Below are 27,666 nucleotides of genomic sequence, written 5' to 3' on the forward strand. Positions count from 1 at the left end.
CCCAGCTGGAGCTCCCTCCCTGTTCATATCACCTGCATCCTGCTATCCTCCTCCTAGGACTCTTCCCCACCTATAGACCCTTTACACTTTTCTGGTTTCTGTGGTTACTCCGTTGTATACTCACAGCTAAGAATTTGGAGGCAGGCATCTCAGGTGAGAGAGAACATGTGGTGTTTGTTTTACTGGCTCTGGGTTACCTCGCCCAATAGAATCTTTTCTGGGCCCATCCATTGCCTGCAACAAACACACATGTAGAGCAGTGAAACAAAGTAGAAGACCAAAACATGAATACTCATAACTACAGGAATCTGACATTTGACAAAGAGGCAAATCTCTTCCTTCCTTCTTCCTTCCCTTTCCTACTGTGTGTGTGTGTGTGTGTGTGTGTGTGTGTGTGTAAGAAAGGGAAGAGGAGAGAGAGAGAGAGAAAGGGGGGGGATAGCATCTTCCACAAATTGTGATATAAAACCCTGGATGTCCACATGCAGACAATGCCATTTTGTATATCATGCCAAGAATATTTTGTAAAAGTTTGAGTCAGGGTAAGTTGCCTCCTCTTGAGCAGAATGAGAAGTGCAGACGCTCTCCAACCTTTCAAAAGCAGCAATGGACTTGCTAATTATTATGTTCTTTGAGACTGCATAGATGTTTCTAGCTCTTTAAACAAAAATTTGGAAATTTTATCTTGATTTTACATATAAGGATTTTGCCTGTATGTCTGCCTGTCCAGCATGTGCATGAATTGCCTCAACAGCCAGAGGAGGTGTTGAAACCCCTGAAGCTAGATTTAAAGATGGTTCTGAGTCACTACACGTATGCTGGGAGTCAGATCTGGTCCTCCATCACTGAGTGACCTTGGGTGTTTAGTTGTCCTGTTTGGAAACAAGACAATCATTGTCAAAGAGTCAGGGGCCATTCAGTCTGCACACCGGTGGGTCTTTAACATCCCCACACAGATCACAGTCCTAGTGCTTCAAGAATGTCAAATGTTTTTTCCTGCAGAAAACATGTAGATTCATGGGTGTTTGGCTGTCTCTCTCATTGGCTTCACTCATTGTACCACCATATTTGAACAGTTCATTTCCTATTGGAGACTGTGTGTCCCTGTTCAAACCATGGCAACTAGGATAAGTGGATGCACTAACAAGCTTAGGACCCATGCTGTCTTAGACGCCTTCCAGTTGAAGAGGAATATAAATAAAAGATGAACCAAGTAGCTGGTGATGATGACCATCCTGATGGCGGCACCAAACCCACATGAAAATGAAACTAGTGCATGAAAGTGACCACTGAACCTGGAGACCTAAAGCTTTGTTACCATCAGTCTGTAGTCCTGAGGTCCTGGGCAACTTAACTTCTCTAAAGTCCGATCTCTGTCTCTATACAAAGAGGGAATGGCAGTTCCCACCCCAAGCTTTATGTTAGTCAACTGACTCAGAGGATGTGAACACACTAAGTCATGGTAATATGCCAGCCAAATGGAAGCCAGCATTAATTTGGGGCATGTTATGTAATCCTCTTTCACAAGGAATTTTTTTGTCTCTGTGACTCACTAAGTCATCTTTAAATTTGTTTAAGGTTCTCTTCGTGGAAATAGTCATTTCTTAATAGAGATGACACATCTGGCCGGGATGAAACACAGAACTTAAATGGTTTCAGGTGACTCACAGCAGCTCATTTCCCTCACCTCAACCTTTAACCACGCTCAGAACTTCAAGAGCAGTAAGCCCTATTATTTCCATTTATCTTCTCAACTGAGAACCTATGTCCAGAAAATCTTGGACTTCTTTCATGAAAAGGTAAATCAGCCTTGATTTTCATTTTCATTTATTTTTCTTTCTGACAGTAAGTCCCTGATTGCTTCATCTCAGGGTTGAAGGCAACCATCCGCCCCGCTCCTTCCTGGACAGTGAAGTTTCCTAGGAGGTCCCTGAAAGATGACTGACTTTTAACTAGTCCCTGCTGTAAACAGAAGTTTTCTGTCAGAAATAATCAGTCAGGTGTGCTCATGACAAGTTCATGTCAGTTGGATATTCTCACTTTACTGAGTAGAAATCAACATAACTCAGCATTTACAACCAACACAAGGTTTAGATTAAAAAAAAAATTATCCACTTGCCCACTTTACATTTATTGATGACTTAAACATATTTTAAAATCATTTATTAAACTTATCTTCCATGTGAAAATAAATACAAGGTCTCTTTTCTATATTCTGCCTTATTAGAAGGGCAATCATGTTAATCCCATTTTTGGTGAGGGAGTTGAATCTGGTAGGTCTTGGGGTTTTTTGTTCTTGTTTTTGTTTTTTGCTTTTTAAAAAATATATACAAAAGTTAGAAGAAAATCCCATGTCAGCTGGCACAGACTAAGAGCTGTATGTGTGGGGGGAGGGGAGAAGCCAATCACTTAAGTGAAAGAAAGTGTTTATTGTGGTTCACAGCTGGACAAGACATGGTCCCTCATCATGGCAGAAGCATGAGGTATCTAGTCACATTGTGTCCACTCAGGAAGCAGAGAGATGGAGCCTGGTGCTCAGCTGTTTGGGTTTTGTTTTCTTTTTTTCCCCCTTGCTATTCTGTCTAGGACTATAGTCCATGAGATGGTGCTGCCAACAGCCATGGTAGGTTCTGACTCCTCAGCTTAAGCCTATTTGGAAACACACCCATTTCATCACTAAGTGATGCGCATGTCATCACTTAGGTGATTATTAATCTGGTAAATTTCACAATGGAGATTGATGATCACAGATTAACTTCTCCATCTACAACAAAAGCTCCACTTTATACCCTCTTCTGTATGGAAGATATAGCCTAGAACCATATACAGTCATGCAAACTAAATATGTTTTGCCATATAATTTTATATATTGCTAAGAATTAACTTTTTTATATCAAAGCTGGCATTGTGGTTGTTATTTTGGAGTCAAATGATTGTTAACTGGTGCCAATAGAGAAGAAGTCAAATGGCCCAAGTTAAAGTCAGGGTTCTGTTGGCCTCCAGCCTTGTCATAATACGTAACTGGACAAATCACCTCAATTGTTCATGCCTCAAATCCCTCATTTCTACAAAGGGAAACAGTGCACACTCGCCTCATAGTGAATGAAAATAACACATTCTTATAATGATTTCAGTGCAGCCCCTTTGCTTTTCATTATAGAATGGCTGGCAATTACTACTGTAAAATAATTATGTGAGGATTTACTCCTCAAGAACATGATTAAACCATTTTATTCTAATTCAGTAACATGTCACATATTGATGTATTTCAGAACTTTTTATGCAGTAATAAAAATTTTCAAGTAATGTGCAAGCAATTAAAGCAGCATCATGGCTCTCTTTGAATCTGTGCCTCATAGATAATAGAACAGTAAATCAACATGCAAGTCAGGAATATGAGCTTTGAAGTCATGGCCTTGGCTTACGATAATTATATACTATCAATTATTAGCCTTGATCACAGACCACATTTGGGAAGGGGAGTGAAACATAGTCTCATTCTATAGCCCAGCTATTGTGGGGTGAGTGTTGACTTGGAAACAAGATATCCAAACTGATATAAGTCAGGAACCACACACACAGGCTTAGCTTAATCTGTCCAGAAACTGAACCCCAAGCTCATCCAATCATCATTTTCTACATCTCATTTGTCACCTTGCATTCACATACAGGAACAGTAAAAGATAGTAATTTATAATTTTATTGGTTCTTCTAGATTTGCAAGATGGTTCCGTGCACATAAGGGCCAAATGAACAGAAACAGATAAAAGCAATATATCCTGTGTAGAAGAGCTAAAAGTGTTTGTGAAGTGTAAGCTAAAGTTTCCCAGCAGCTATAGATTTTACCATAAGTGCAAAAGTGAAAAAGAGTCGCCCAGACACAGCACAGGGAGAGGAAGACGGTATGGATCAGAGCCAGACTGAGACTTATAGAAAGTCCTGGCAGGGAGCTAGACCGGGTCCAAGGTTTGCATCCTGAAGCTCAAGAGAGCTGACTAGAGTCTGATGGATCTCACAGCGCTCACAGGATCTTTGGGCTCTCTGCCACATCCCTGCCTTTGATGCTCATATCCCCTTTAGAGGCCCGGAACATCAGCTTGATCCACAGATTTGTATTTCCACAGCATCATAAAATGAGCTGTGTTTCTTATATTAGCCATATTTTTTTTTTTTTACGAGAGCAGAAATGAACCCTCTAAGGGAATCAGGCAAGAAAGGATCAGACAACCTCACAGGTTTGAATCCCTCAAAGGCTGGAAACCGTGCTCCAAACAAGTCACCTGTGTCCCAGCTCTCCCTTCACAGCTACAGGAGATGCGGTTAATTAGGATCCAGGAGACTCTTTGACCTGTTCAGGTCTTTCACAGTCAAGAATTTTAAGATGGACCCATGCCCATAAGGGCCAGGTCAACAGCAACAGATGAATGCAATATATCCTCTGTAAGAGAGCCAAAGGAGCACTAATAGAATCTTTTTGCCATATTTTCAATCCATTGGGGCTGTGGCAGTCAGACCTACTGCAAAGACCTGAGAAAATATTATAACAATAAAATCACGTAGTGTCTGTGCCTGAGGGAAACAGAAGGAACAATTTATTTGTGTCTTTAGGTAGTCTAGTCCTCACACTCCCACCATGAGTAGGTGGCAAATCCACTGGAGTAACCAAGGCCAGGCTGTCTTGGCTTCCTCCTGCTGTGGCAGATCTAAGAGATTCCCACTGCCACCGTTAGTGCAGTGGGAGTGGACAAGCTAAGACCAGCAGGCATGTCTGGCAGGGGCTCACATTTGCTTGTGTTAGCTTTCGCTTTTGCAAAGGGATCACGTGCCTAACTCCTAGTAGTTAGAGCTTGGCCTTGTATTTTGGTTATGGTTAGCTATTGTTTTTAATGTTTTTATTTTTGAGCTTGGCCTCACATTTTGGTATGTCCAGCTATTATTTTTAGTGTTTTTATTTTTGAAATTAAGAAACTCCATTTCTTCCCCTCTTCTCTTTTCTCCCTTCGATGCTTGTCATGTATCTCCCCTTGTTCTCTCTCGTGGCCTCTAGTTCTTTAATTGTTCTTATACACAGACACAGAAAGAGAGAGGGGGCGGGGCGGAGAGAAAGTGCATGTTGCCTTCTCAGTCCACATCATTTAATATTTGAAAGCAGTGTAGCGTTAGTGGGTAGGATGCATTCTGTTTCCACAAGTGCTGACTGGGGAGGAATTTGCATTTCTGCCAAAGGGCACCTTTACCTCCCCCACCCCCCTCAAAGTTTTGCCTTATTTAACCTATTAGTCCATGAAGAACCTTGAATTTGCCCTCTTTGGAACAATAGTGTGGGGAATAAAGTGTATCTTTCACCGAACACATAAATATCTCCTTGTTGTTGACATCTTTTCAAGTGGGTTTCTGGTTTTCCTAGCTGTTTAGCTAGTGGCATATAGCTGGCTAGCTGCTCCTTTAAAGGCATCCCAGATACCATCGATACATTTTTTGATTATTTAATATTTGTATTGATTATTGACCAAAAGAATACAGTTTATTTGACTTTTGTAACTACTTGGCTTTTAGACTTAAAATTATTTGGAATTCCCCTGGGAACACCTGTGGAGTCATTGTAGGCATTGAAGGACTCAGGCATTGACCTCTTAATCCTAGAATTGGTTACCCAAAGAGGATGATAATAGAGGCCAAAGTGTTGTACAAGAGAGACATTTTCTTCAGTGGTGTACCCACTAATAAGTTGCCCTTGGTCCAGGAAATTATTCTTCTAAAGCTGTGGTAAAAAATAATAATAATAATAAAAAGTCTATTATTAGAGTAATTTCTCACATCCAAAAAGAAAAAGGAAATTGGAGGTGGGCTTGAGGGCTTCAACAAAGGAGGGAGGGAGATAAGAGAATGAAATGGATGTATGCAAGTATTAAAGAATAATAAGTTTAAAAATTTTAAATAGCTAAAATCCTCATTAATAAGGTAACTTACAACAGTTGATAACTATTATAAAATATAAAATATTTACTCATAATAAGATGCCACTAGAAGAAGAATGGTTATATATCAAAGATTTCAAAACTACCAGAAAAATCCAACCCCCCAAATTCAAAATTTTCCAAGTTATAAATATGAACTTTTCCTTTTTTATGCTTAAGTCGTATATATAAACTGCATGTGGAGTTGTTTTTGTTTGTTTGTTTTATGTTTTTGTTTGTTTGAATTGAATGTGTTGTATACTTCTTCTTGGGTGCAACATCCTGCTAATACACAGGATTTTCAGATGAGTGTAGTGTTTCTCTTCTCAAGTCATAAACTGGTTGCAGTATTCTGTCTTTGAACCAGTTGCCTATTGTTTTCCCCTCAAGGAAGCTATCACATTGTCGGCCATGCCACAGAGAGAAGCTGCAGTCTCAGGGGCCCACCTCCTTCAATGTGCATTGCATCCTCCACAAACATGGCAGCTGGAAACAGGTCTGAGTGTTTTGTTCTGTATGCTAAAAACCGACAGATGGCTCAAGTGCTGAACAGCTGGCTGTGCTGGGTGCCCCACAGGAAGGTTCGAATATCTACACAGATTGATACTGCCTGTTCCAAAGAAGCCATCTTAAAGGATGAGACAGTGCCATACCAAGAAACAGAATACAATTTAAACCAAATCTTCATAAGCACTTTACCATCGGTTCCTTTATTTTTAACATACTATATGTGAAGGACAGTTTGACTGTGGTATCCTTGACATTTTCTTCAGCTTCTTCCACCCTGAATTCTACTCCCCCCCCCCCATTATAATAGAGAATAAAAAGAAGTTTTATTTTGATTCCATTGAAAATAAAGTAAAATTGTAACATCAGGGGATGTGAATTGACTGTGGTAGATTGAAAGTACTTTTTTTTCCTTTAGCATGTTACATCAGCCAGCATGAGAGTCTTCATTTATAGTCAACCCCTTTGGATGTACAGACAAGTGGAGACAAGCTTCCTGCATCCCTGCGGTGGAGCATGAGGCTGAGAAACTGCCTATAGCCATAGTAATCCTCACTTGTCTTCACTTTCTCTTTGTGAAGCAAATGTTTGTTCATTTAAATGTTTGCCCTTGGGGAGGTGAAGTGCTTTTGAATATACATGAAAGGCAATTATGTCTCAGGAAAAGAATGTCATTTATATATTAAGTTACTAATTAAATAAAATGGACCTAAAGGAAATTCTTTCTGAAATTTTGGTATAAAATTTGGGTGCATATTTTAATAACCAAAAATTACTTTTGATAGAAGTCTCCCTGTTGGCTCAAAGGAAAAACCAGTAGCTCAAATTGCCTAAACCATGGCTCTTATTCTAGACCAGGTCAGGGAGGTAAAAACTCTGGCTTGTTGAGTCATAGATTCATTGCTGAAATCTGAAAAAAAAAAATTAAGAAAAGTTTTCACATTGAAGACAGAAGCCTATGTTGATACCCTTGACCCACATGACCACCAAAGACCATGGAGATGTCAGTGGCCTCTGCTGCCACTTTAAGTAGCGTATCAACACATGGCCCGTGGTTGGTAGGTCATGGTCCAAGGCCCATGCTGTAGCCAGAAACCGTGTGGTAGTTTATGATCTGCATGGATGCTGACTGTAAAGGCCTAGGAAGCTTCTGTTGCACAGAGTCTAATGACTACAGACTCACAGCTGAGAATGGGAGACACAGAAGGTTTCTGTGACAACCTCTCTTCCCCCATCCTCACTCTCTCCTCCAAAGAAACAGTCTAGACAGGAAGCCATTGAACAGAATTCTTTAAAATTGTGATAGGGATGGTGAAGTGTAGCTCTTCACAAGTGATGGCTTCCTGTGGGAGTGGGAGTCGGAGTGGGGAAGAACTCAGTTTTAATAAGGGGCTGGACACTGGGAGTTTGACCATGCTCCAGTGAGTATTGGTTTTGGTATATTAGTTTCTTCTTTTTCGTTCCTCTTCTTTTATTTTTGGGGTGGTCACAAGGATTAGGGGGGTAGGGAGTGGACCTGGGAGGACTGAGATGTGAATGTGATGGGATACATTATGTAAAATTTCCAAATAATCAGAAAATTATGTTTTTAAAAAGACAAAAGCCTTTAGTTCTGGTACTAAAAAAAAAATTTTTTTTTAATCAGAATCTTCTACCATCCCTGAGGTATTACATGGAGTGTCCTGGATTAAGACTCCCAGTTTCTACCCTCCACCAAGTGAGCTAGTCTGAAGTACGTAGGAAGAGAAGCAACATATTGCTGTATAAATTCCAGCAGATCAAATTCTATCTCTTTGTTGTTTTCAAAAAGTTGCTCCCCAATACTAGGACTCAGTCTTGTGTCATGCTGTGCTCCTGCTTGAATGCTGTAGGGTCTTTGATCCCATTGTGATTCCTAGGTGGTCAACTGTAAAAACCTGTCTTTTGTTTGGCATGGTTGAGCCCTAGCACACACCTTTAATCCAAGAGCTATCTTTACACAGGATTTAATAAAGTTAACCCTAGGTCAAGAGGCAGAACAAGAAACCAGCTGACAAGGATTAAAGAGTAGGAGGGACTTTGAGTTGAGGTGTATTTAAGACAGCATGTAGAAGTAGAAAGGTCTTAGGATTTTGGCTTGGGCTCTTTAGCTCTTTTTATCTCTCTGGCTCTTAGCTCTCTAGCTCTTGAGCTCCTCAGCTGCTTAGCCTGTGGCTTTTGGGACTTTGAGCTAGCAAGCCTTTGGCCTTGGGGTTTTTGTGTTTGTTTGGTTTTTGGATTTTGGTTTGTTGTTGTTTTTCTTTTGGCCTTTTCCTCCTGGGCATTCAGCTAACCTTTTGGGTCTTTTCCATCAGGATATGATGGTCAGGATGTGAGTAGGATGGTCAGCTGGATGCTTGCTCTTACTCTCTAAGCTGGCAGGTTTTTCACCCCAGCATGTGGCTCCCGAGTCTTTATTGGTAAAACAGAAACATAGAGGATTTTTACTTTCTTTGTAACAACAATGAGTACATTTGTCTTTGGTATCCTCTCATCATTCTTGAAACTCTTGAACATATCATCCATCCAAGAAAAATTTACTGAGTTTCTAAACATACAGTGCTGGGGTGCAGTTTGGTGGTACAGCAGTAAGCAACTGAGACGGCCCCTGCTCTCACTGGGCTCTCTGTGTAGCTCTGAGGTTGCCGTGTACTAGGAAAGGCATCATAAGATCATCTGGCATTGCATTTGACAGTCACCTAATTCTATCTAATGGCTCTCTTGTAAATCTCTAGTGGACATTCATTGAGAAATTAAAAGACCCATGAGAAGTGGTCCCAGGCTGTATGGTTTAGGATTTGGATGTTTTTGATGATATGTGATTGGATCTTAAAGTTCAACTCTTTTGTTTGAAGAATGCAAACACAGGAAGGGGTTGGGGGAGGGGGAGTGATGCTTCTCTGACACTACTTGGTCACTTTCTCCTCAGTGCTCTTACTGACCTTCCTCAACTCAGGACCATTTGCCCCTCATCCTTTTGTTTTCCTCTGTCTTCAGCGTACAGCTCCCATCTTCTGCTGTCTTAACCAGACAACAGCAGCCCCTTGACTTCCTGCCACCTAAGGAATGCAGAGACACCATCATCTCAGAGATGGTGGAGTATGCCTTTCAGGTAGAAGACAGCTTGAAAAGTGCATTTTATTGCCGCCTTTAAAGGATGCTTAAAAATGTCAGGTGGGCTGGTGCATACCTGTGAATGCATTCCTCAGAAGGCTGAGGTTGAAGGTTGTAGGGTTGAAGTTTGAAGCCAGCCTGAATTTTGTAGCTCATTAGACTCTTTGGAGATAGATGGAAAGGGGGTGAGAAAAGGGAGAGAGGGAGGGCAGCAATCATAAAGCCACAAGATTGCAGCATTAGAGAAAGAATTTTCTCTTTTAGTTTACAATTCAATGAGAAGGCTGAATCAATACCTCTAAGAGATTGTGATTAAACCTTTGAGTTTTATCTCAATTGCCACCACAAAAAGGACCTCAGGTCCCCATAATTGAGCCTGCTTATTGTCAGGAATCTTGAGTATTCAAAAAAAAATAAAATTTGTTCAGATAACCTATTGAGCGACACTACTGATACACAAAGAGCCAGGCACAAGGCTAGAAGCACAAGATGCGATAAAGAATGAGATGTTCCCTGACCGCTCTGTACTTTCTTTATTAATTCAAAGGGCTAGATAATGGAATCTTACATTAGTGGGTTCTGGAAGCAGCTTCAGATTTGCATATAACTGCTATTAACCACTGTGGCCGGAACCTGGGGGTGGGGGTGAGTTCCTTGCTTGTTTTCTGCACTAGTTTTCAGCTGTAGGATGGAGAGACCACCAATTATTATAAAAGTAATGTGCATGTTGGCTCCCATTCCTAGCCTCCCACCTCCCAAACTAGGAAATGAAACCCCAAAGCATCCAATGATCTTCTAGTTTCTTCCTGAATCTGTACTTCTCATAGCAAATAGAGAAGTGCATCTCCTACTATTTATAAGACCTAGTATCCAGATTTTTCACCGTTTTGGCAGCCCAAGAAGTTCCACTCCAAGTGGAGAATCCAGAACTTAGCATGGTACCTCAGATATGGTCTGAAGGCAATATATGTCCTCAGTAGTTTGCACATTGTGCCTCACAATCTGGAAATGACTTGCAAAGTCCACAAGACTGGCAGCTTGTTTCACAGGCAGGGAACCAAAGCTCCAAAAAGAGGCAGAACATGAAGTGAACAGCTAAGCTCCTTGACTTCGGTTTTCTTATCTATTGCTCTGTAGAAAGAACCATTTGTTCCAAGACATTTCACTTTGGCCAAACAGGCTGTGGAACCTGTAGCTTTGTCTTCCTAGGAAATCTAAGAACAGATCTTAGGTTTTAAAAACTTACTTTCATGAAACATAGGCTAAATTTTCTCCTGGTATCATTTTGGTGAAGATCTGAGCTAAGCCTCATTGAATCTGTCATTAGACCCTTCAGTATAGAATTAGTTGTGTGTGTGTAAGTGTGGCATCTTCAAATCCATATATAATAATAGAAATAGCACAAAATCCCCTTGAGTTTCCATGGCCAGGGCTCTGTTTATCTAAACGTCTTACCTTAAATATGGATATGTCCAAAGGGGTAGCAATGGGTAAGGGATAATAAAATAGCAATTGCCTCTAGGGAATAAGAGAGGAATGGATGGAAAGGAACCCTCTAGTGTAAAGCTGTGGGTCTCCTATTCACTCTTTTTCTGGAGTCATTGAATCAGAATCTTGAGGTTGAGAGGAGGGAATAGAAGGCAAAACATGTAAGCCCTGTGAAAAAGAATCCCCAGAACTACTCATTCTAACTTAGTCTTTAATGCCTTCATTTCCTCCTTATATAGAGTAAGCAGAACGTATTTCTGTGCAACCAAATGACAAGAAATGAAACAAAACAAGGCATTGCTCTACGGTCTGTTAACAAGACGTGTTTCTTTTGGAAGTCTTCTTGGTGTTTGATAACAGTGACTTTTCCTTTGGTGTCACATGGAAATAGAACCCTTGCAGAGTGACCTCATAATAGGGCCTGAGGTTCTCACAATGGGGGCATCACCATTATTAGCTCCATAGAAGAACTCAGCCTTGAGAGCCTTGTCAAGAAACCCTGGGCTGAAGGAATCCAAGTAGAAGAATCACATTGCTACCCATGGCAAAGCCAAAAGCATTCTTCCTGGCTTTCTTGGCTACTAGCTATTTCTCATGTAAGAATCTGTCAAAGATCCCCAGGGAAGGAGTGAGCATTTAATATTCCAGGGTGGGAGAACAAGTGAATATTACTATTTAGATGTAGGAATGTTTGGAAATCCTCAGAGATGAAGAATTTAATATCATGACCAGAATGAATATGGGTGATTGACTCAGGGTTTTTGTTTGTTTGTTTGTTTTGTTTTGTTTTAATATTCCGAGACATCTACCACGGATAGCTTTAGACTTAGGTTTTTAAGCAATGGTCTGTGAAGACCACAATCAATATACGAGAGATAATTTGGGCTTCTGTGCTGACTGTAAGTGCTTGTTTCACTCTTTCCTCCTAATTCTTTCCCCTCCACTCTTAAACACACTAGGTGTGTGTGTGTGTGTGTGTGTGTGTGTGTGTGCGTGCGTGCACGCACATGTGTATGTAACTGGTATGCATACACAAAGCATTCTAAACAAAGCACCCACTTTGGAAATAGTTTACTATTAAAGGACTATTGGGTATCTGACCTCTGGATGTCTCAGCATGACCCTGACACGATAGAACAGATGATGTCATTGCCACATCAGTGGTGGAGGACAGGGACAGGTGAAGGAGTGTCCCACAGCAGAGCAAAGCAGAATGTAAAATATGAATATGAAGCTAAAAACTTTGTTCATAATTTGGGTAACTACTGACAAAGAATTTCCACGAAAAGAAGCTTCCTTCTCAACAGGTTGAAAAGAGAGAAAGGTCTTATTCGGGATAATCATCAACGAAGATGTGTGTCTACTTGTCTGTCAATCAATAGCTAGGATAACTGTGAAGAAATACTTTTCTCTGAAACAAATCTACTCGATACCTGTAGATCCCAGTAGTATATGGCATTGATGAATCCCTGACAATGAAGCCTAGCATTATGTCCCTCCTGGCTAAGGCCAGTATTAAATCTAGGAGTAGGTCAAGGTTATGTTTTCAGACAAAATATTAAAGGTCTTTTAAAAGTCTGTTTTATAGATTTGGGTGTTTGGCCTGCATGTATGTCTGTGTTTGGTGCCTATGAAGGCCAGAAAAGGGTGTCATATCCCTTGAAACTGGAGTTACAGATAGTTATGAGTCTTTGTGAGGATGCTGGGAACTGAACGCAAGTGCTTTGTAAAAGCAACAAGTTGCCTTTAATTGCTGAACCATCTCACCAGCCACAGAGGGTCTTGAACAAGAAAAAAAGAGAACAAATCTGGGCATCAGGCATACTTGTATAAATGAGGCAACTGTCTATGACTTCCGTGGTCAATATTTATGTGACTGACTTAATGAGCTCCACATTTCAATACCTCATTGTTTTATTGGATACTTTTTACATTTTTATTACAGATGTTATTGCTGACACTTCATTTAAGGTAAGTTTGCCTCTGTATAAAAATAACTTGTAGAGATTCTATTATTTTAAACCATAGCATCTGGCCATTTTCCATCCTCGTGATGTCAGTTTCATATGGTTCAGACTCAGTACCACTGTCAAAATCAGTCCTAGAGGTTGATCACACACTCTCATATGTGTTTTACCACTGGCAAAGAAAGTCCCTCATTGTTTCCTCTTTAATGTTGCATTTCTTCCCTCTTCTCCACTGACCCCTTTACAGACAACCTGCTCCAGGCACTGGCAAGGCAGGGGCACCTGTTTTAGGAAACAGAACTTAAGTGTGCTCCTTCCTACTGCTCCCTCTGTAGCGGTGGCTGTTTTCAGGTTCCTGCATAGTAGCTTGGTACCCCAGAAGGCAAATGGCTGAAAAATCATGACATATTTACCACCTGGCTCTGAAGAGGAAATGTTTGCCAACCTCTGCTTTACTCTTGAGGATGGAGTCTATACAACAGAATCCTAAGAGAGACATCTTTCTACTTAAAACAATGACTCCTCCTGTTGTTAAGACCAAGTCCTGTAGGCTTGCAGTGTCTTTTCTTTTTCTTTAAAGGCCCTTTATTTTTCTAGATTCTAGTTAATGGAAAGTATTTGGGTGCACATATTATTTCAGTTTGTGTTATTGAGTATACAATTTTTAATCTAATTTTTAAATTTTAGGGAAGTTGATTACATGAGTAATATATTTATATCATTCTTCCACTCTTTGAAACCACAGGGAAACATAGTTTTATAAACTTTCTTACAAATGCATATACTTCTTTCTAATTAAATCTTCTTATGGAGGCTTCAGAGATGGCGCAGTGGTGAAGAGCACTGGTTGCTCTTCCAGAGGACCAAGTTCAGTTCCCAGTGCCCACATGGTGACTCACAACCACTCTTAACTCCAGTTCTTGGAGATTTTGCACACTTTTCGGGCCTCCAAGGGCATCAGACATACATACAGCATACTCATAGGCATAGAATATAAATAAATATTCAAAAAATAAATATTTTTCCTATTCCCATATCCAACTTTAAAGCCATTTTGCATGTTAGAATGTCCCACTTAACACATCAATTTTTGGTAGGATCCACCCAACATACCATTCTGACTTAGGCACTGAAAAAGGAGATAGGAAGTATTTCCCTCAGAGAACTTGAATAGGGTCATTATTTTACTTACCATGATAATGAATCTCTTACTTCAAAAATCACTGCTAGTCTTTAATGTTTCAGAAAAAAATGTAATTGTATCTTCAGATTTATTATTGACAGTTATGCTTAAGATAATTTAACTGTTGTTAGCAAAGCTCAAATCTTGTCAACTTAAGGAAAAATAGCACATGGACTTGGAAGGAATCCTACATAAAGTGACAGAAGTTTGGAAACAGCTCTGTCATGAGAGGCTTCCAGAGGACAGAGCCGCCTAGTGTGCTGTGTCAGGCTTGTGAATGGCCTTTGATCTGCTAGTGTAAGACACGTGGCAGCGCCTGCCCCATCAGTGCACTACACAGGGTCCCAACCCTACAGCCTCCATTTTTTCTGTAGATATCTCACTCTAATATTCCTGATGCTCCAAGGAAAGCTTATTCCACCCTTATGCTGCTGAGGAAAACAATATGAAAGATAAATATTAGGGTGATTTAAGCATTGCAACTCCTCCCCTTTCTATTCCAGAAATCTAACTCTCAGAGGCCTGAACTATGGCCAGTGTTGGGTTGGGATCCCATGTAAGAATATGGCTTTGGACCACAGTAAGAACATAGCTTTGAAGAAGTAAAATCATTGCCGTAGCAACTCTAAAGTGATCAATCCCCTTCTCATTACTTCTCCCAAATGGTTCTCTTCCCTTGCAGCCAAGCGTCTGAGCTACATAGCCCCAGTTACCTTACGACATGCCAATCACAAAGGGCCTGCTTGGTGAATTTATCAAGAGACAGTCTTGGTATTTGAGATTTAAAAGAGAGATGTTTGACCATTGTTCTCCTTTGCAAGAAGGAAATACCCCAGCACTACATGTGAGAAGCCATTGACAGGTCATTGGAGGAAAGACAGTTTAACCTGTGAGTTTTGTTTCAGGTCAGCTCATGCAGCCATTATCAAAAGAAGTTTGTGCAGAGGAAACACATATGCTCCATAAGAGTCAGCCCATTGTGTGCTTCTAATAATGTTACATATCCTAATTCCTGCGTGTACTGTTTCGCCAACGTGTAAGTTAACATGGCACCCGAATCAGAACCCCTCAGGGAGTCTAATGTGTACCTGACCATATAGACTGATTGGCATTCACTCCTTTGAAAAATGTGCATGAGGGGTTGGAGAGATGGCTCAGCGGTTAAGAACACTGACTGCTATGCTAAAGGACCTGGGTTCAATTCCCAGCACCCACATGGCAGCTCACAACTGTCTGTAACTCCAAGATCTGATACCCTTATACAGACATACATGCAGTTAAAACACCAATGCACATATAATAAAAGTAATTTCTTTTAAAAAGGGAAAAAAAGAGAAAAAAAGAAAAATGTACATGAATTGCTCAAGATATGATTCTGTAAACTAAAACTGGCATGTCACTGGCTGCATTTGAGGGCTGTGGGTAATGGACAGAAGAGAAGTGGAGCACTGAGGCCCAGCTCCCTGTTTGTAAGAGAAGCCTTATTGTATATGCTTTGAGCATTCATTTTGCTAGGAGAGTGGATGAGGAAAAAAACCTATCTTATGAAACTGTTTGAAAAATTACCCTTGCCAGGATCAGACCAAAGCAAGAGGTCTCAATATTTGAGCTCAGAGGGCTTTAAGTTGAGTTCTGTCCCTGTGGAAAGAGAGATGGAGAAGTCGCATAACCCTTCAATCTCCATGCTCTGCCCCCAAATCTAACTCTGTTTTTCCTTCACTCACTCATAAAGCTTCAACCACACTAACTGTTCTTTCCAGCTACTTTTCAAATGTGTACGGTCTGTTTCTGCTTCTAAAGCTTTGGACAAAATTTCCTCCTCTCCACTACCATATGATGGATATGGTACCAGGACTTAAAAATATATGAATTATGTATAAGCAACTATAAAGTATTAAAAATATATGATTGTGGCCTTTTGAATACTTATTAAAATATCTGATTTTAACTTAGAATGTATTGTATACCAGACACTGTACTTCGTTCTGCTTAGGAATTACCTCTCTCATTATTCAAAACAGCCTTCAACACAGACATAAGATATCTACTTCCCATTTTATATATAATAAAACAAACCTAGTGAGACCCTGGTCTTGTCCAACTTAGAAATAAATATGCAAATTTGATCCATAGAAGAAACAGGTTCAGCTTCCCATTTTCTTACTTCAAAATTAGAATTTCATATCTGTACAGGAATTTAGAATTTTATAGAAACTCTTTCTTGGACTGGATGGGTAGTCTAGCAGATATAAAGCCTGAAGTTTTATCCTGAGCATCTGCAAAAATATATATTCTTCTGTCATTTGCCCTGTGAGTGCTTAGTAAGCACCTGTTGCATTCCAGGTACTGCGGCTGGGTGTAGTGAAGGGCAAAAAGCAAATATCAAACAAGATACTGTTACCCTCACATCATCGTTTCAAATACTATGGGCACAAGCAAACCTTTATAAGAAAATAATTTCCAAAAGCAGGGCCTTTATAATACTCATGGCAGTACTCTATTGTAGGCTGGAAATGTGGAAGGCATTTCCTTTCCCATATAAAAAAAAAGGACTCCAAACTTAATTTTCTTTCCCAAGTTTATACTGGGTGTATTTATAGAAAATGGATGCTTGCATCATTTCAAGTGGGTTTTATATAGATATTTTTACTTTTTAAAGGCTGGGCCATTTTTTATATGAATGTGCAAGTAAAACCCACTGATAATGTAGTGTAAAATTTAATAATTGGGTTTGTCTTGTAATTAAGATTCTGCTGACAAACGTTTTCACTGATGTTTTCCACGCCCCTTTGTTTCGCTTCTTGACCATTGTTACTTTTCTCATGAGAGGTGATTGTCTTGTTTATAGTTTATTCACACTTAGCTCCCAAACATATATCTCAATAGGTTGTAAAAATTGTCATAATTTTATAGATCTGATCATTATAATTCAGAGAGGTGAAAAGATTTCCCCAGGATACAGCAATTTGTTGGTTCCACCCTCCTTCTATCTCCTGGGGCACAGGTTTGTCTTTGCTTCAAACTCTTATAATTCTTCACTATGGTTACAAAAAACAAAAGGGTCTCCATGACAGAAGGGTGGGGGAGAACGATTTAGTGAGACCAGAAGCAAATCTCTGTAGTTAAGGTGCATGTGTAACTCAGGAGTTTACACATCAAGGCTCCCATCCCTTCTAATTACTATACAATTGTACTAGGAAGCAGAAAGGTTGTATTTGATAAATATTATGTATAAATATTTATATCACTCTCCCTTAGAGCTTTGCATCTCACTCTTCGAGTCCAATACAGTGGAAAATGTCTGAAGTCCACTTCTTGATTGTCTTCTTTCAGCATAAGTGGGACATTTAGAACAAGTGTCATCTTCTCTTCATAAGGCAAAATTCATTATTATTACCTTGCTTAAAAAATCAATAAATATTATTTTTTGGAAAGATCCTTTTTGTCTTGAGATATAATTAATGAGACACATCGGGACTGTTTGTTTGTAGAAATAAAAAATTAAATTGAAGGTTGTTCCTGACTGAAAAAAATTACAGTTTAAGGAACTAATTGAGCTACTGGTCATTTGCCAGGGAATATTATTTTTAATGAGAATAAGAAATTTGGCTAGACTCTTGTTTGTGAGTAGTACCCCCAAAAATTCATGCACTTTTGCATCTTACACTCCAGGGGAAAGAACAAGAAAATACGTAATTATTGAACAATATTATTCAGTGTGATAAAGAGGAAACAGGCTGTGTACGAGCCTTGCTTTACAATGAACAAATTCAAAGAACATGCACATCTGACAAAGTTGTTCTGTGCCTATGATGAATCACAACAAAGGATGCAAAACTAGCTAATCGTGCCTGAATACTGGCAAGATACACACATTCTCTAAGCCACAGACTGTCACATATGCCCTTATAGTAAGACTAATAAAATGATTGATGTTTCACCACTTGTGGCTTTCCCTTCATTCCAACTAAGGTTTCTGAAGACACTCAGTGGAAAGATGGTGTCTAATCTATGAGAGTATTCAATCCAAAGCAAACCATCCCTTCTTTAAAACTTCCTCAGAATGAACTCGACAGTACAACCTCCTACAGTAGGTGGGTCCCTGCAATGCCTTCTTAGAGGCATGGTCTGTGGACCTCCAAGGTCGTGATGCATACTAGCAAACCAAACTTGCTGGTGTGTTTCTTTGTGTGAGATGGTGACAAGTGTAGCACTTCATTTCTGTTGTCCCAGAGTTTCTTTTTTTTCTTCCTCCTCCTCTCCTCCTCTGCAAGGATGTCTAATGTGAACACAGATTACCACCTCACACACTACCTTGCCCTCTAAATAACCTAAGTGGTCAATGTTATTAATGCAGGCAGGCACACCAGAGAAAGCTGCTTAGAACTGTTAAGAAAGACAGCATCCTGGCCAAAGAATATGTATGACGGTGGAGCACTAAACCAGGGGAGGGGAGTCCGGTAGCACCGATGTTTAAGTTATGCTCCTTTCCACACAGTGGGAGTCTCCACTTCCCTTTGCTTACCTAGGGGTGACACGTCAATCAGCTGCTGTCAGCTTCTACCTCTCTGTCACCGGGACCATTTTCTCTGCTGGTCACCCATGCTCATCTCCATCCAGTGTGTCTGTCTTCTGTCTACAAAGCCAGACCCAGTCCTAGAATCTAGACATTCCTCATTTTCTTCCTTAATCCTGAAGACTTTGAGACTCTAGTTAAATCCTCACATAAATCTATACCAAGTCATTCTTTGTCTAGCACAATAATGATTGAGTGAAGCACTATCCTCATACTGGGCATTTAAAGTACTAAGGGTTCTTTTTTTATTGGAAAAAAATATACAGTATATTCTAATCACGTCTCCACCCTCCTTGAACCATCCTCATCCCAGATTCTCACCACCTCCCCACTCACCCAACTCCATGCCCTTCTCCCGTTCTCATGCTCTCCCTTGGTTTTTATCCACGTCAAGCGTGAGACTGCTAGGGTTTAGTGGCTAAAGCCCTGCAATGTCCTGTCCTGCTTGGGAAAAAAAACGACCCAAAATGCCAACAGTGTTCCTATGAGAAACACCTAGCCCCCTCCTCCAGATAACAACTGTCAATCGTACGCATCCCTTCTGCTCCTCATGCCCACGTAAGATGCCAGTGATGAAGGCCAGCATACTCCACTGAGCTGGCTGTAAACACACAACCTCTCTCTCGATAAAGCAACTAGGAATGCTTGCATCAGAGCCCAAGGAAGAGAAACATTCGCCATCTCCTGTTTCCAATCCTTTCTTTTTAAAACTAAGTGACTGTCATGGGTCTTTTTTTTTTTTTTTCCTTTTTCTGAGACAGGGTTTCTCTGTGTAGCCTTGGCTGTCCTGGACTCGCTTTGTAGACCAGGTTGACCTCGAGCTCACAGTGATCTGCCTGCCTCTACTTCCCGAGTGCTGGGATTAAAGGCGTGCGCCACCACACCTGGCTCTGTCATGGGTCTTTAAAAGCGTACTCTAATTTCCTTTCTAGACCTTTAGCCACGCGAATCCTTGTAAGGCAAAGACTCTGGAGCTGAGCAGTTACAACTTATAGAGTACTCCTTCCCAACTGGTGTTCTTTTTATTGACATTCAAAGTTAGTGTAGAAAGTACTGCATTTTACTATGCAGCCAGCAGGTGCTTTTGTCAGCAAGTGTGTAAAAGCATTTACTGCCATTGCTTGCCTCAAGTTCAATAAATGAACTACACCATCTAGTGGAGAACTCAGAGGTCATATCCTAAATGTATTTGGCAGTAAAGCAACCTCTGTCTATCATCTTCTGTACTGGTTGGCTCTCTAATTAAAAAAAAAAAAAAAGAATGAAGACAAAAAAATATGAGTAAGTGTAAGGAGTTGGAGGTGCAAGAATTCATGGAAACAGGGGTTTATAACCTAGCTAAAAAAAACCTGAAATTCAGATATGGTTGTGTGAAAAATTTGCCACATATTTTTGACAAGAAATCTCTCTCCACATGTTGGTTACATCCATGCTTTCATTTATTTTATAGGTTTTTTTTTTTGAGAATTTTATATATGGGTGCGGAGTTTACATTATTCCCTCATCCATCCAAGCCCTCCGCTGCACTTGTAAATCCATGGCCTCTCTTTCTTTAATCATTATTGTTACATATATATATATGTGTGTGCATTTATACACACCACTTGCTGACTCCATTTAGTGTTACACATATATGTATTTAGGGCTGACCACTTACTATTAGATAACAAATTTATCCCTGGGCAAGACTGATTCTCCCTTTCCCAGCAGTAATTAATTGTCTGAAACTCTCCATCCATAGGTAGGAGCATCGTGAGCTTTCTCCCATCCATGCTGGCATGTCAAATGCTGTTGTGATTGTTCCGGTCTATTTTTTTTTTTAACAACTAGAGTGTTGAGATTTCATAACTGTAGCTTCCCAACATATACAGACCACATAGTCTTGCAGAAGATATTCTGGTTCCCGTTTTCCAAGATTTTCCCTGAGCCTTATGTGTAGGGGAAGGTTTTTAACGTACCAGCTGCGGCTGGCAACCTCATGGTCAGTTGTTTTCTGAAGTTGGACCAGTTGTGAATTTCTGTGATGGTCCCTGCCTGCTTCAAAAAGAAGCTTCTTTGATGTTGAGTGAGAGCTATACTAAGCTATGGGTAGAAGGGTAAATATTTAGAATGAAGTCAGAAATTATGCTGGCTTGGGAAAGTGGCAGGAGTAGGGTTTCTTCTAGGTTCTGCGACCTCATCAGCCATTACTAGTTGGCTATATTCACAGTAACAGGCATGAATTCCCTCCTGTTGATCAAGCCTTAAGTCCAATTAGAGAACTGTTGGTTAACACAATGCTATAAGTGCCACTATTGCACATCTGGGGACATCTCACTGGGCTGGTTGTTGTTATGGTTTCTAGGTATGACATCTATGTAACACTAATGACTGCCTTTTCTCTTTTGGCACTTTACATAGCACGTTGTACCATGAAAGGTAGTTCTCAGAGAAGAGGTTTTTGGGTTGATCCAACTTGACTCCCTCAAGTCCTGCATCCAAAGGGTATAGTGTCTTCAGCAATAGGGACTTACTTCCAACTTCTGGGAAGGAAGTGAGGGCAATGGCGATTGACTATTGTTTTGTAGAGCGTGGTGGAGAGTATTATGGACTCTCTTGACAAATAACTCAAAAAGAGGTTTCTCCTGCCTGCTATTGGGAATTTTGGTGTCTATGGCTCTTGGGGCAAGCATATCACTCCAAGTGGTTTAACTTTATTACACACACACACACACACACACACACACACACACACACACACACACACCATATGTGAAATATAAAATTATATGATTCCCTGTGGACACCCTTAGTGCTGTTTATCCTTCCTCCCCACTCTTCCTCTTTATTGCCCTCCACTCCCCATTCTCAGTTAAGCACTCCTTTTTTTTTTTATCAGATTTGTTCTTCATAATATCTGTTACTTCTTTCTCCATAGTCCCTTCTACAACCCCATCTGTTTCCCATTTATTTATTTATTTATTTATTTATTTATTTATTTATTTTTGCTTTCCTGGTACCAGTGGTTACTCTGGCTATACGCTCACATTTAAAGATGGGGACCTAGGATCCATAAATAAGAGAGGACATGTCGCCCTTGTCTTTCTGGGTCTGGGTTACCTCACTCAATATAACTTCTTAATTTCATCCATTCACCTGAAAACTTCATCACCACATTTCTCTTTACAGCTGAATAATACTCCTTGTGTATATCTGCCACTTTACACTTGTTTGTAGAAGGACATTTAGGTCTGTGTTAACTGTCATCTACTGCAAGAACCTTCTCTGATGAGGATTAAATAATATCATCTATGGATATAGCAATATGTTATTAAGAGTTTTGTTTAATACTATGCCCATTTATCAGAATAATAGCATTGGCTTCTCCACTAGAGCCTCTGCCCTATCTAGTCGCAGGCTGTTAGACTCTTTAACAGAGATGGATTCCACTCATACTAAGGGCCTCTGATGTAATCTGAAAGTAGTCAGTTAGTCCCAGAAATTTCCTGCTACCCTTGTACCAGCAGGTGCATACAAGTACAAGCACTATGGAAGTCAGTGTGGAGATACAACCCTCCTCTCAAAAAAAAGCCCTGAAAACCAATCTTCCAAATGATCCAACTATATCACTCCTGGGTATGTATCCAAAGAATTTCATATTCTACTATAGAAATACCTGATCATTCACATTTATTGCTTGCATATTCAAAAATAGCCAGAAAACGGGAACACTGTAGATGTCTGTCAACTGATAAATGGATAATGAAAATGTGGTACATTTACACAATGGAATATTATTCAGCTGTGTGTAGTGGAAGTTTTGGTTTCTTGAAAACCCAGTTATGTTGTTGTTTTAATCCCAAGTGTGTGATTTTAGTTTGTCCAGAGCTGATAATTGCCTCATGTGACTTGGAAAGGCACGTGGTCTTTTCTAGCTGCAGGTGATTTAATTCTGAGGACTCTGAGAGGGAATAAATACCAGAGCTCAGAGAGAGAAAAATGACACAAGGATTCTTAAAGGAATTCTGGGGGGCGGGGGGTTCAAGAAGATGATCAGAGAAGGAAGAAGGCTGCTGCCCGACAACCTGATGACTGAGATTGGTATTGTCCCAAAGAACCCAATGACCCTAACAAGCAGGAATTAGTAAAGAGGCCTCTGCACTCTCTTCCCATTAGCTTCCTTTCTCTCTTACCTAGTGTTGAGGGGTTGGTAGAAGGAAGGTAGAGGTGTAAGATAACCCAAATAAAATAGTTAAAAATAGTGTCAGCAGCTGTGAACAAAAATAATGTTATGAAATTCTCAGTAAACGGATGGAGCTACAAACAGCCATCCCTAAGGTAACCCGGATACAGAAGGGAAAAATGTCATATTTTATCTCATTTCTTTCAATCTTCAGATATATATGCTCCATTTGTAACACTCACACAGGTCAGGAATTTAGCAAGGAGGCAATCGGAAGAGAGGCCTTTGAGAGTGTGGTAATAGAGCACAGTAGTGCAACGGGCTAAAAGGGAACCATGGAACATGATGAGTTACACTGTGGTGAAGCATGGGAGGGCAGGGTAGAGGAGGAAATATGGGGAGAGACGACCAACATGAAAGGCCTTTGGCAGATGCCATATGAAAAGCTTCACATAGAAGCATCAAAGTGTCACTACCATAGAAGCCTCACAAAGCGCATACAAACACATGTATTAAGAGGGTTGGTGGAGTTATTCAACAATCGCATGGACAGTGACCCAACTAGATACCTCATGCTAGCAAATAAAAATCCCAGTACTAGGAATAGGTTGTTTCTTTTGGAGTTGTCAGGGGAGTGATGGCTTTTGCCAATACTCCCGCTACCCTCCAGAACTGACAAGACCCTGTTACTGACTGAATCCCAGATCATGAAGCCAGCAAGCTGGCAGTCTTCTACAAGCTTTACCCTTTCAAGCTAGTGCTCATGTAAGGTTCTATGCACACTAAGCCCCAATTTCACTCAGCTATGAACTTTAAAACTTACAACGACTTCTCCGACAAGAATGCTGGCCACTTTTTGATATATCTCTGAGCCATTTTTATTTTTTCCTTTGAGAACACTGTTCACATCTATAGGCCACTTTTAATTGGATCACTTGTGTGTTCGTGACTCTTTGTTTTCTAACTTTTCCCTCTTTATGTATTCTGGTTATTAATCATCTATCGGGTGTGTAAGTGACAAACATTCTCTCCTGCTCTGTGGGAAAGTTCTCTTTGTGACAGACAACATTACAGAAATACCACAGTCAGAATGCAGAGTTGTGGAGCCCATTCCCAGTTGGCTCTGTTTCCTAACAATTAAACTTTATTATACAACCCAACTAGCTTACACAAGAGGGAAAAAAGGTTAAAGGAAACAAGAGTGAACTTTTCAGTATCCGTTCCATGGGACAGGTCCCGAGGTGTCTCTGGCCTGCGCACTGGCCCGGCCTGTTCGCTGATCCTTTTCCCAATCCACGTGCACTTGAGCTCAGTCTGAACCTGCTGCCCCTCTTGTCCTCTCTGCCTGTCTGTCTCTCACATGCAAGGGCCAGTCTCTTCCTCCCATTGAGGGTCAATTAGAAACACAACAATCCAGGTGGAGTGCTGTGTGTGTGTGTGTGTGTATGTGTGTATGTGTGTGTGTGTGTGTGGTGTGTCTGTCTGCTTCCTGAATTCCAGGCCCAGGATGGCTCCACCCAGTCTATCTCAAGGTTAATCTCAGGGCGTATCCATGGTATGTCCAAGGGCAAAGCCCACCAAGACTGCTTTCACCTGTGACAAAGTTTACAATCCTTCCCACAATTCCCAGTGGATAAATCTACAAAACGATCCTTCACCTAAGGCTCTGGGAATGATGCAGAAGAGGGAAAGGAACCAGAGGAGCAGGGAGTTTTCTGTGAGATTGCATCTCCCAGTCTCACCAACATGACTGCCTAAGTATGAGCTGAACAAGAACAACAGACATTCCAAAGTGGATGGGAGAAACATCTCAGGCCTCAACCCTACACAAAGAACTAGAGGCAACTAAGGAATGCTGTGGGAGAAACAGTCTTCTCCAGGGAAGAGCACACCAACTGGTTATCCAGTGCCAAATGGTCTGCCCTGAATACATACATACATATGAGCAACATTATACAAACCAAGCAGGTTATATTTAGGAATATAGGTGTATATACATATTTTTGTGTTTTTAAGTAATGGAGTGACATGATTTTAAAAGAACGAGGGTGCTAAGAATTTGTGGAAGAGAGGCCAGAGCCATGATGGCTACACAGGAAAACATTAATGATAATGAGTACACTAAAGCCTGCTCGCTTTATGAATGTTTCCTGGGGAAAGAGATAAGCACTTACTCATCCATTTGGTGGTTTGAATAAAAATGGTGCCCAGCCGTCCATAGGAATTGGTACTATTGGGAGGTGGGTGTGGCCTTGTTGGAGAAAGTGTGGCTTTATTGGAGGAAGTGTGTTTCAGCTGTCTTCCTGCTGCCTGCAGATCCAGATGTGGGACTCTCAGCTCCCTCTCCAGCACCATGTCTGCCTGCACGCCACCATGCTTCTCAACATGAAGATAATGGACTAAACCTGTGAATCCAGTTTTTCTTTATAAGAGTTGCCATGGTCACAGTGTCTCTTCACAGAAATAAAATCTTAACTAAGACAGCCCAAATAGAGGACCAACAATAGACTGAAGAAATGATTCTGCCTAAGTAGCTTGGTGGACTAACACGCTTAATTAGTGTTACTTACAGGAGCATGGGTGATTTATGAACAGATGGACTGCTGAAGAAAATGTGTCTCTTCCTATTGTACGATAGAATTTTCTTGCGGAGACGGACCAAAGTAACAATTGTACCAATGTCCAATTTGGAAAACCAGTAAGATTTTTATTGGGTTGCTAACAGGAAGATGGGTAATAGGTTACTGACAAGGAGCAGGGATGACTCAAAAGCAGCTGCATCACCACAAAGTAGGCTGCTCATCAATCAGAATATTTTTCTTTGGGGGTGGGGGGTGAGGAGTTCAAGACAAGGTTTCTCTGTGTAGCCTTGACTGTCTTGGAACTCACTTGTAGACCAGTAGACCAGACTGTCCTCAAACTCAGAGATCTGCCTGCCTACTAGAATTAAAGGTATAGACCACCACCACCACCACCACCACCACCACCACCACTACCACTTGGCTTGAGATATTTGTCTTTCTGCAGTTTGTCTGGTTAAAGAGTTTCCACCTGAAAAACTGTTTATTTACTTTTATACTATTGGGTGTAGTTCCTTAAGAATTGTCCAAGTTTCTGTTGTTTTGGATATGGAACCTTTTGTTCACTTCTTGAGGCTCATGAGCTTTCCCTTCCTTCCTCTGGCACATGTTTCAACTGGAGGAAAGGGAGAACCTGCCATACTCCTTCCCAACACCCTTTAGCTTGTTTATAGGCCCCAGGGGACAGGGAGGTTCCTTGGTTGCTGTTAGTTCCTTGGTGAGAAGTGGGGCCTCATGATGCCCTATTATCTTCACCACAAAGCAAAGCCCAATCTTGTTCAGGTCTGTGTTTAACTATTGAGATCAAAGGGCAGGAGCCCTGTCATGCATGGAAAGCTGTTTCATGACACTTGCGCTCCCTAGCTTTATGTCAATTTAACAAACTATAGAAATATGAGAAGAGAGGGCCTCGACTGAGAAAAGGCTCCACAAGACGCAGTTGTAGTTCATTTTCTTAGTGACTGATGGGAGGGCATCCAGTCTATTGTGGGTGATACCATCCCTGGGCTGTTAATCCTGGGTTCTATAAGAAAGCAGGCTGAGCAAACCATAGGGAGCAAGTCAGTAAGCAGCTCTCCTCCCTGACCTCTGTATTAGCTTTATGTCCTGTTTTGAGTTCCTGTCCTGACTTCCTTCTGTGATAAACAGTAATTTGGAACCATAAGCTAAACAGGCCCTTTCCTCCCCAAAAGACTTCTTCGTGGTGTTTTATCACAGCAATGGTAACCCTACTTACGACAGAAATCTCCTCCTCCTTCTGCCTCTCACACTCATTTCAACCTCTCTTCTGGGATGTTCCTTGAGCCTTGGAGGGATGATATGGATGCTCCATTTAGGGATTAACATTCAGTCGTCATTTATTCTCACTACTTTGAGAAGTTATAAGTCTCTTCAGTGACTGCTGCCCACTTCAAAATCAAGCAGCTCTAATCAAAGACGACACAAGCAATTATCTATGGGCACAAACATAAATGTTGACGAGACAATTTAGCATTTGTCAAGTTGAGTTTTAAACGTCCTATGTACACGAACTCTGTCCCGCTGGGGTGACTACAGAAAAATAATTGCCATCCATGTTAATTACAGGCCTGTAAGTGCACTGACAATCATCTGCACGTTAGAAATCTAGATTTCAATCCAGTTTTGCGACATTGTCTCCACTATCCTCACTGAAGACAATTTAGCTACAAAACCGAACCAAAAACTGATCTCAAAAGGCAATTGTAGAGTGTCTCATTTATTAAACACTGATTTTAAAACCCTGGCGTTCAAGAGGCTATAAACTACATACATGCAAAGACGATGCTTGAAAATCACATAAGGGGTGATTTAACAGTATCTTTGCGCCCATCCACTTACCCACACCCCCCTCGAAAACAAGGGTCCTATTTTTAGTTGAATAAATTCTGGCGGAAACCATATTTATTGCACCTATTCATTTTGCAAATGATGAAGCGAGGAGAAAAATCATATCCAGGATCACAGAGTATCAGCACCAAAGAAAAGCTTCACAAACTCCACTACCTAACATTGCCGGCGTTTCCGGCGGGAAACTTTTACATCACCGGAAGAAGGGCCGGTAGATAAGCTTCAGGAAATGCCACATTTAACATG

The 27,666-nt window shown here is 40.8% G+C and overlaps 1 protein-coding gene and 1 long non-coding RNA gene across 7 annotated transcripts; one reads left to right on the top strand and one right to left on the bottom strand.

Annotated features, from left to right (window-relative positions):
* Positions 1-107: 107 nt before the first annotated feature.
* Positions 108-27,588, bottom strand: LOC311595841. 2 transcript variants are annotated; one of them, XR_014778593.1, is made up of 3 exons: positions 27,484-27,588; positions 26,789-27,005; positions 108-234 (listed from the first exon to the last, which is right to left on the bottom strand). It is a non-coding gene; the product is annotated as an uncharacterized lncRNA (long non-coding RNA). The 2 variants fall into 2 exon arrangements; XR_014778594.1 differs by having other exon boundaries at positions 27,412-27,588.
* LOC311595799 (ovomucoid-like) lies at positions 11,546-17,628 on the top strand. Of its 5 annotated transcripts, none has more exons than XR_014778565.1 (4): positions 11,546-11,680; positions 13,030-13,055; positions 14,917-15,270; positions 17,493-17,628. XR_014778565.1 is itself a non-coding variant. In XM_084778761.1 (4 exons), exons 1-4 carry the CDS (start codon positions 11,926-11,928, stop codon positions 17,551-17,553), a joined length of 276 nt encoding a protein of 91 aa, XP_084634887.1. In that variant the 5' UTR covers positions 11,576-11,925; the 3' UTR covers positions 17,554-17,628. The 5 variants fall into 5 exon arrangements, 2 of the variants coding, with proteins under 2 accessions (XP_084634887.1, XP_084634886.1); XR_014778566.1 differs by having other exon boundaries at positions 15,140-15,270; XR_014778567.1 differs by having other exon boundaries at positions 11,576-11,983.
* Positions 27,589-27,666: the final 78 nt, after the last annotated feature.

The sequence above is a fragment of the Acomys minous genome (assembly GCF_964271855.1).
Source record: "Acomys minous genome assembly, chromosome: 4".
NCBI lineage: Eukaryota > Metazoa > Chordata > Mammalia > Rodentia > Muridae > Acomys > Acomys minous.

Bases quoted from the DNA above. Each gene is read 5' to 3' on its own strand.
- LOC311595799 (XM_084778760.1), top strand. From the start codon at position 11,926: ATGGTCTGTGAAGACCACAATCAATATACGAGAGATAATTTGGGCTTC. The intron at 11,984-13,029 runs GTAAGTGCTTGT...TTTTTATTACAG, and splicing joins TTTGGGCTTCTGTGCTGACT to ATGTTATTGCTGACACTTCA. The intron at 13,056-15,139 runs GTAAGTTTGCCT...GTTTTGTTTCAG, and splicing joins TTGCTGACACTTCATTTAAG to GTCAGCTCATGCAGCCATTA.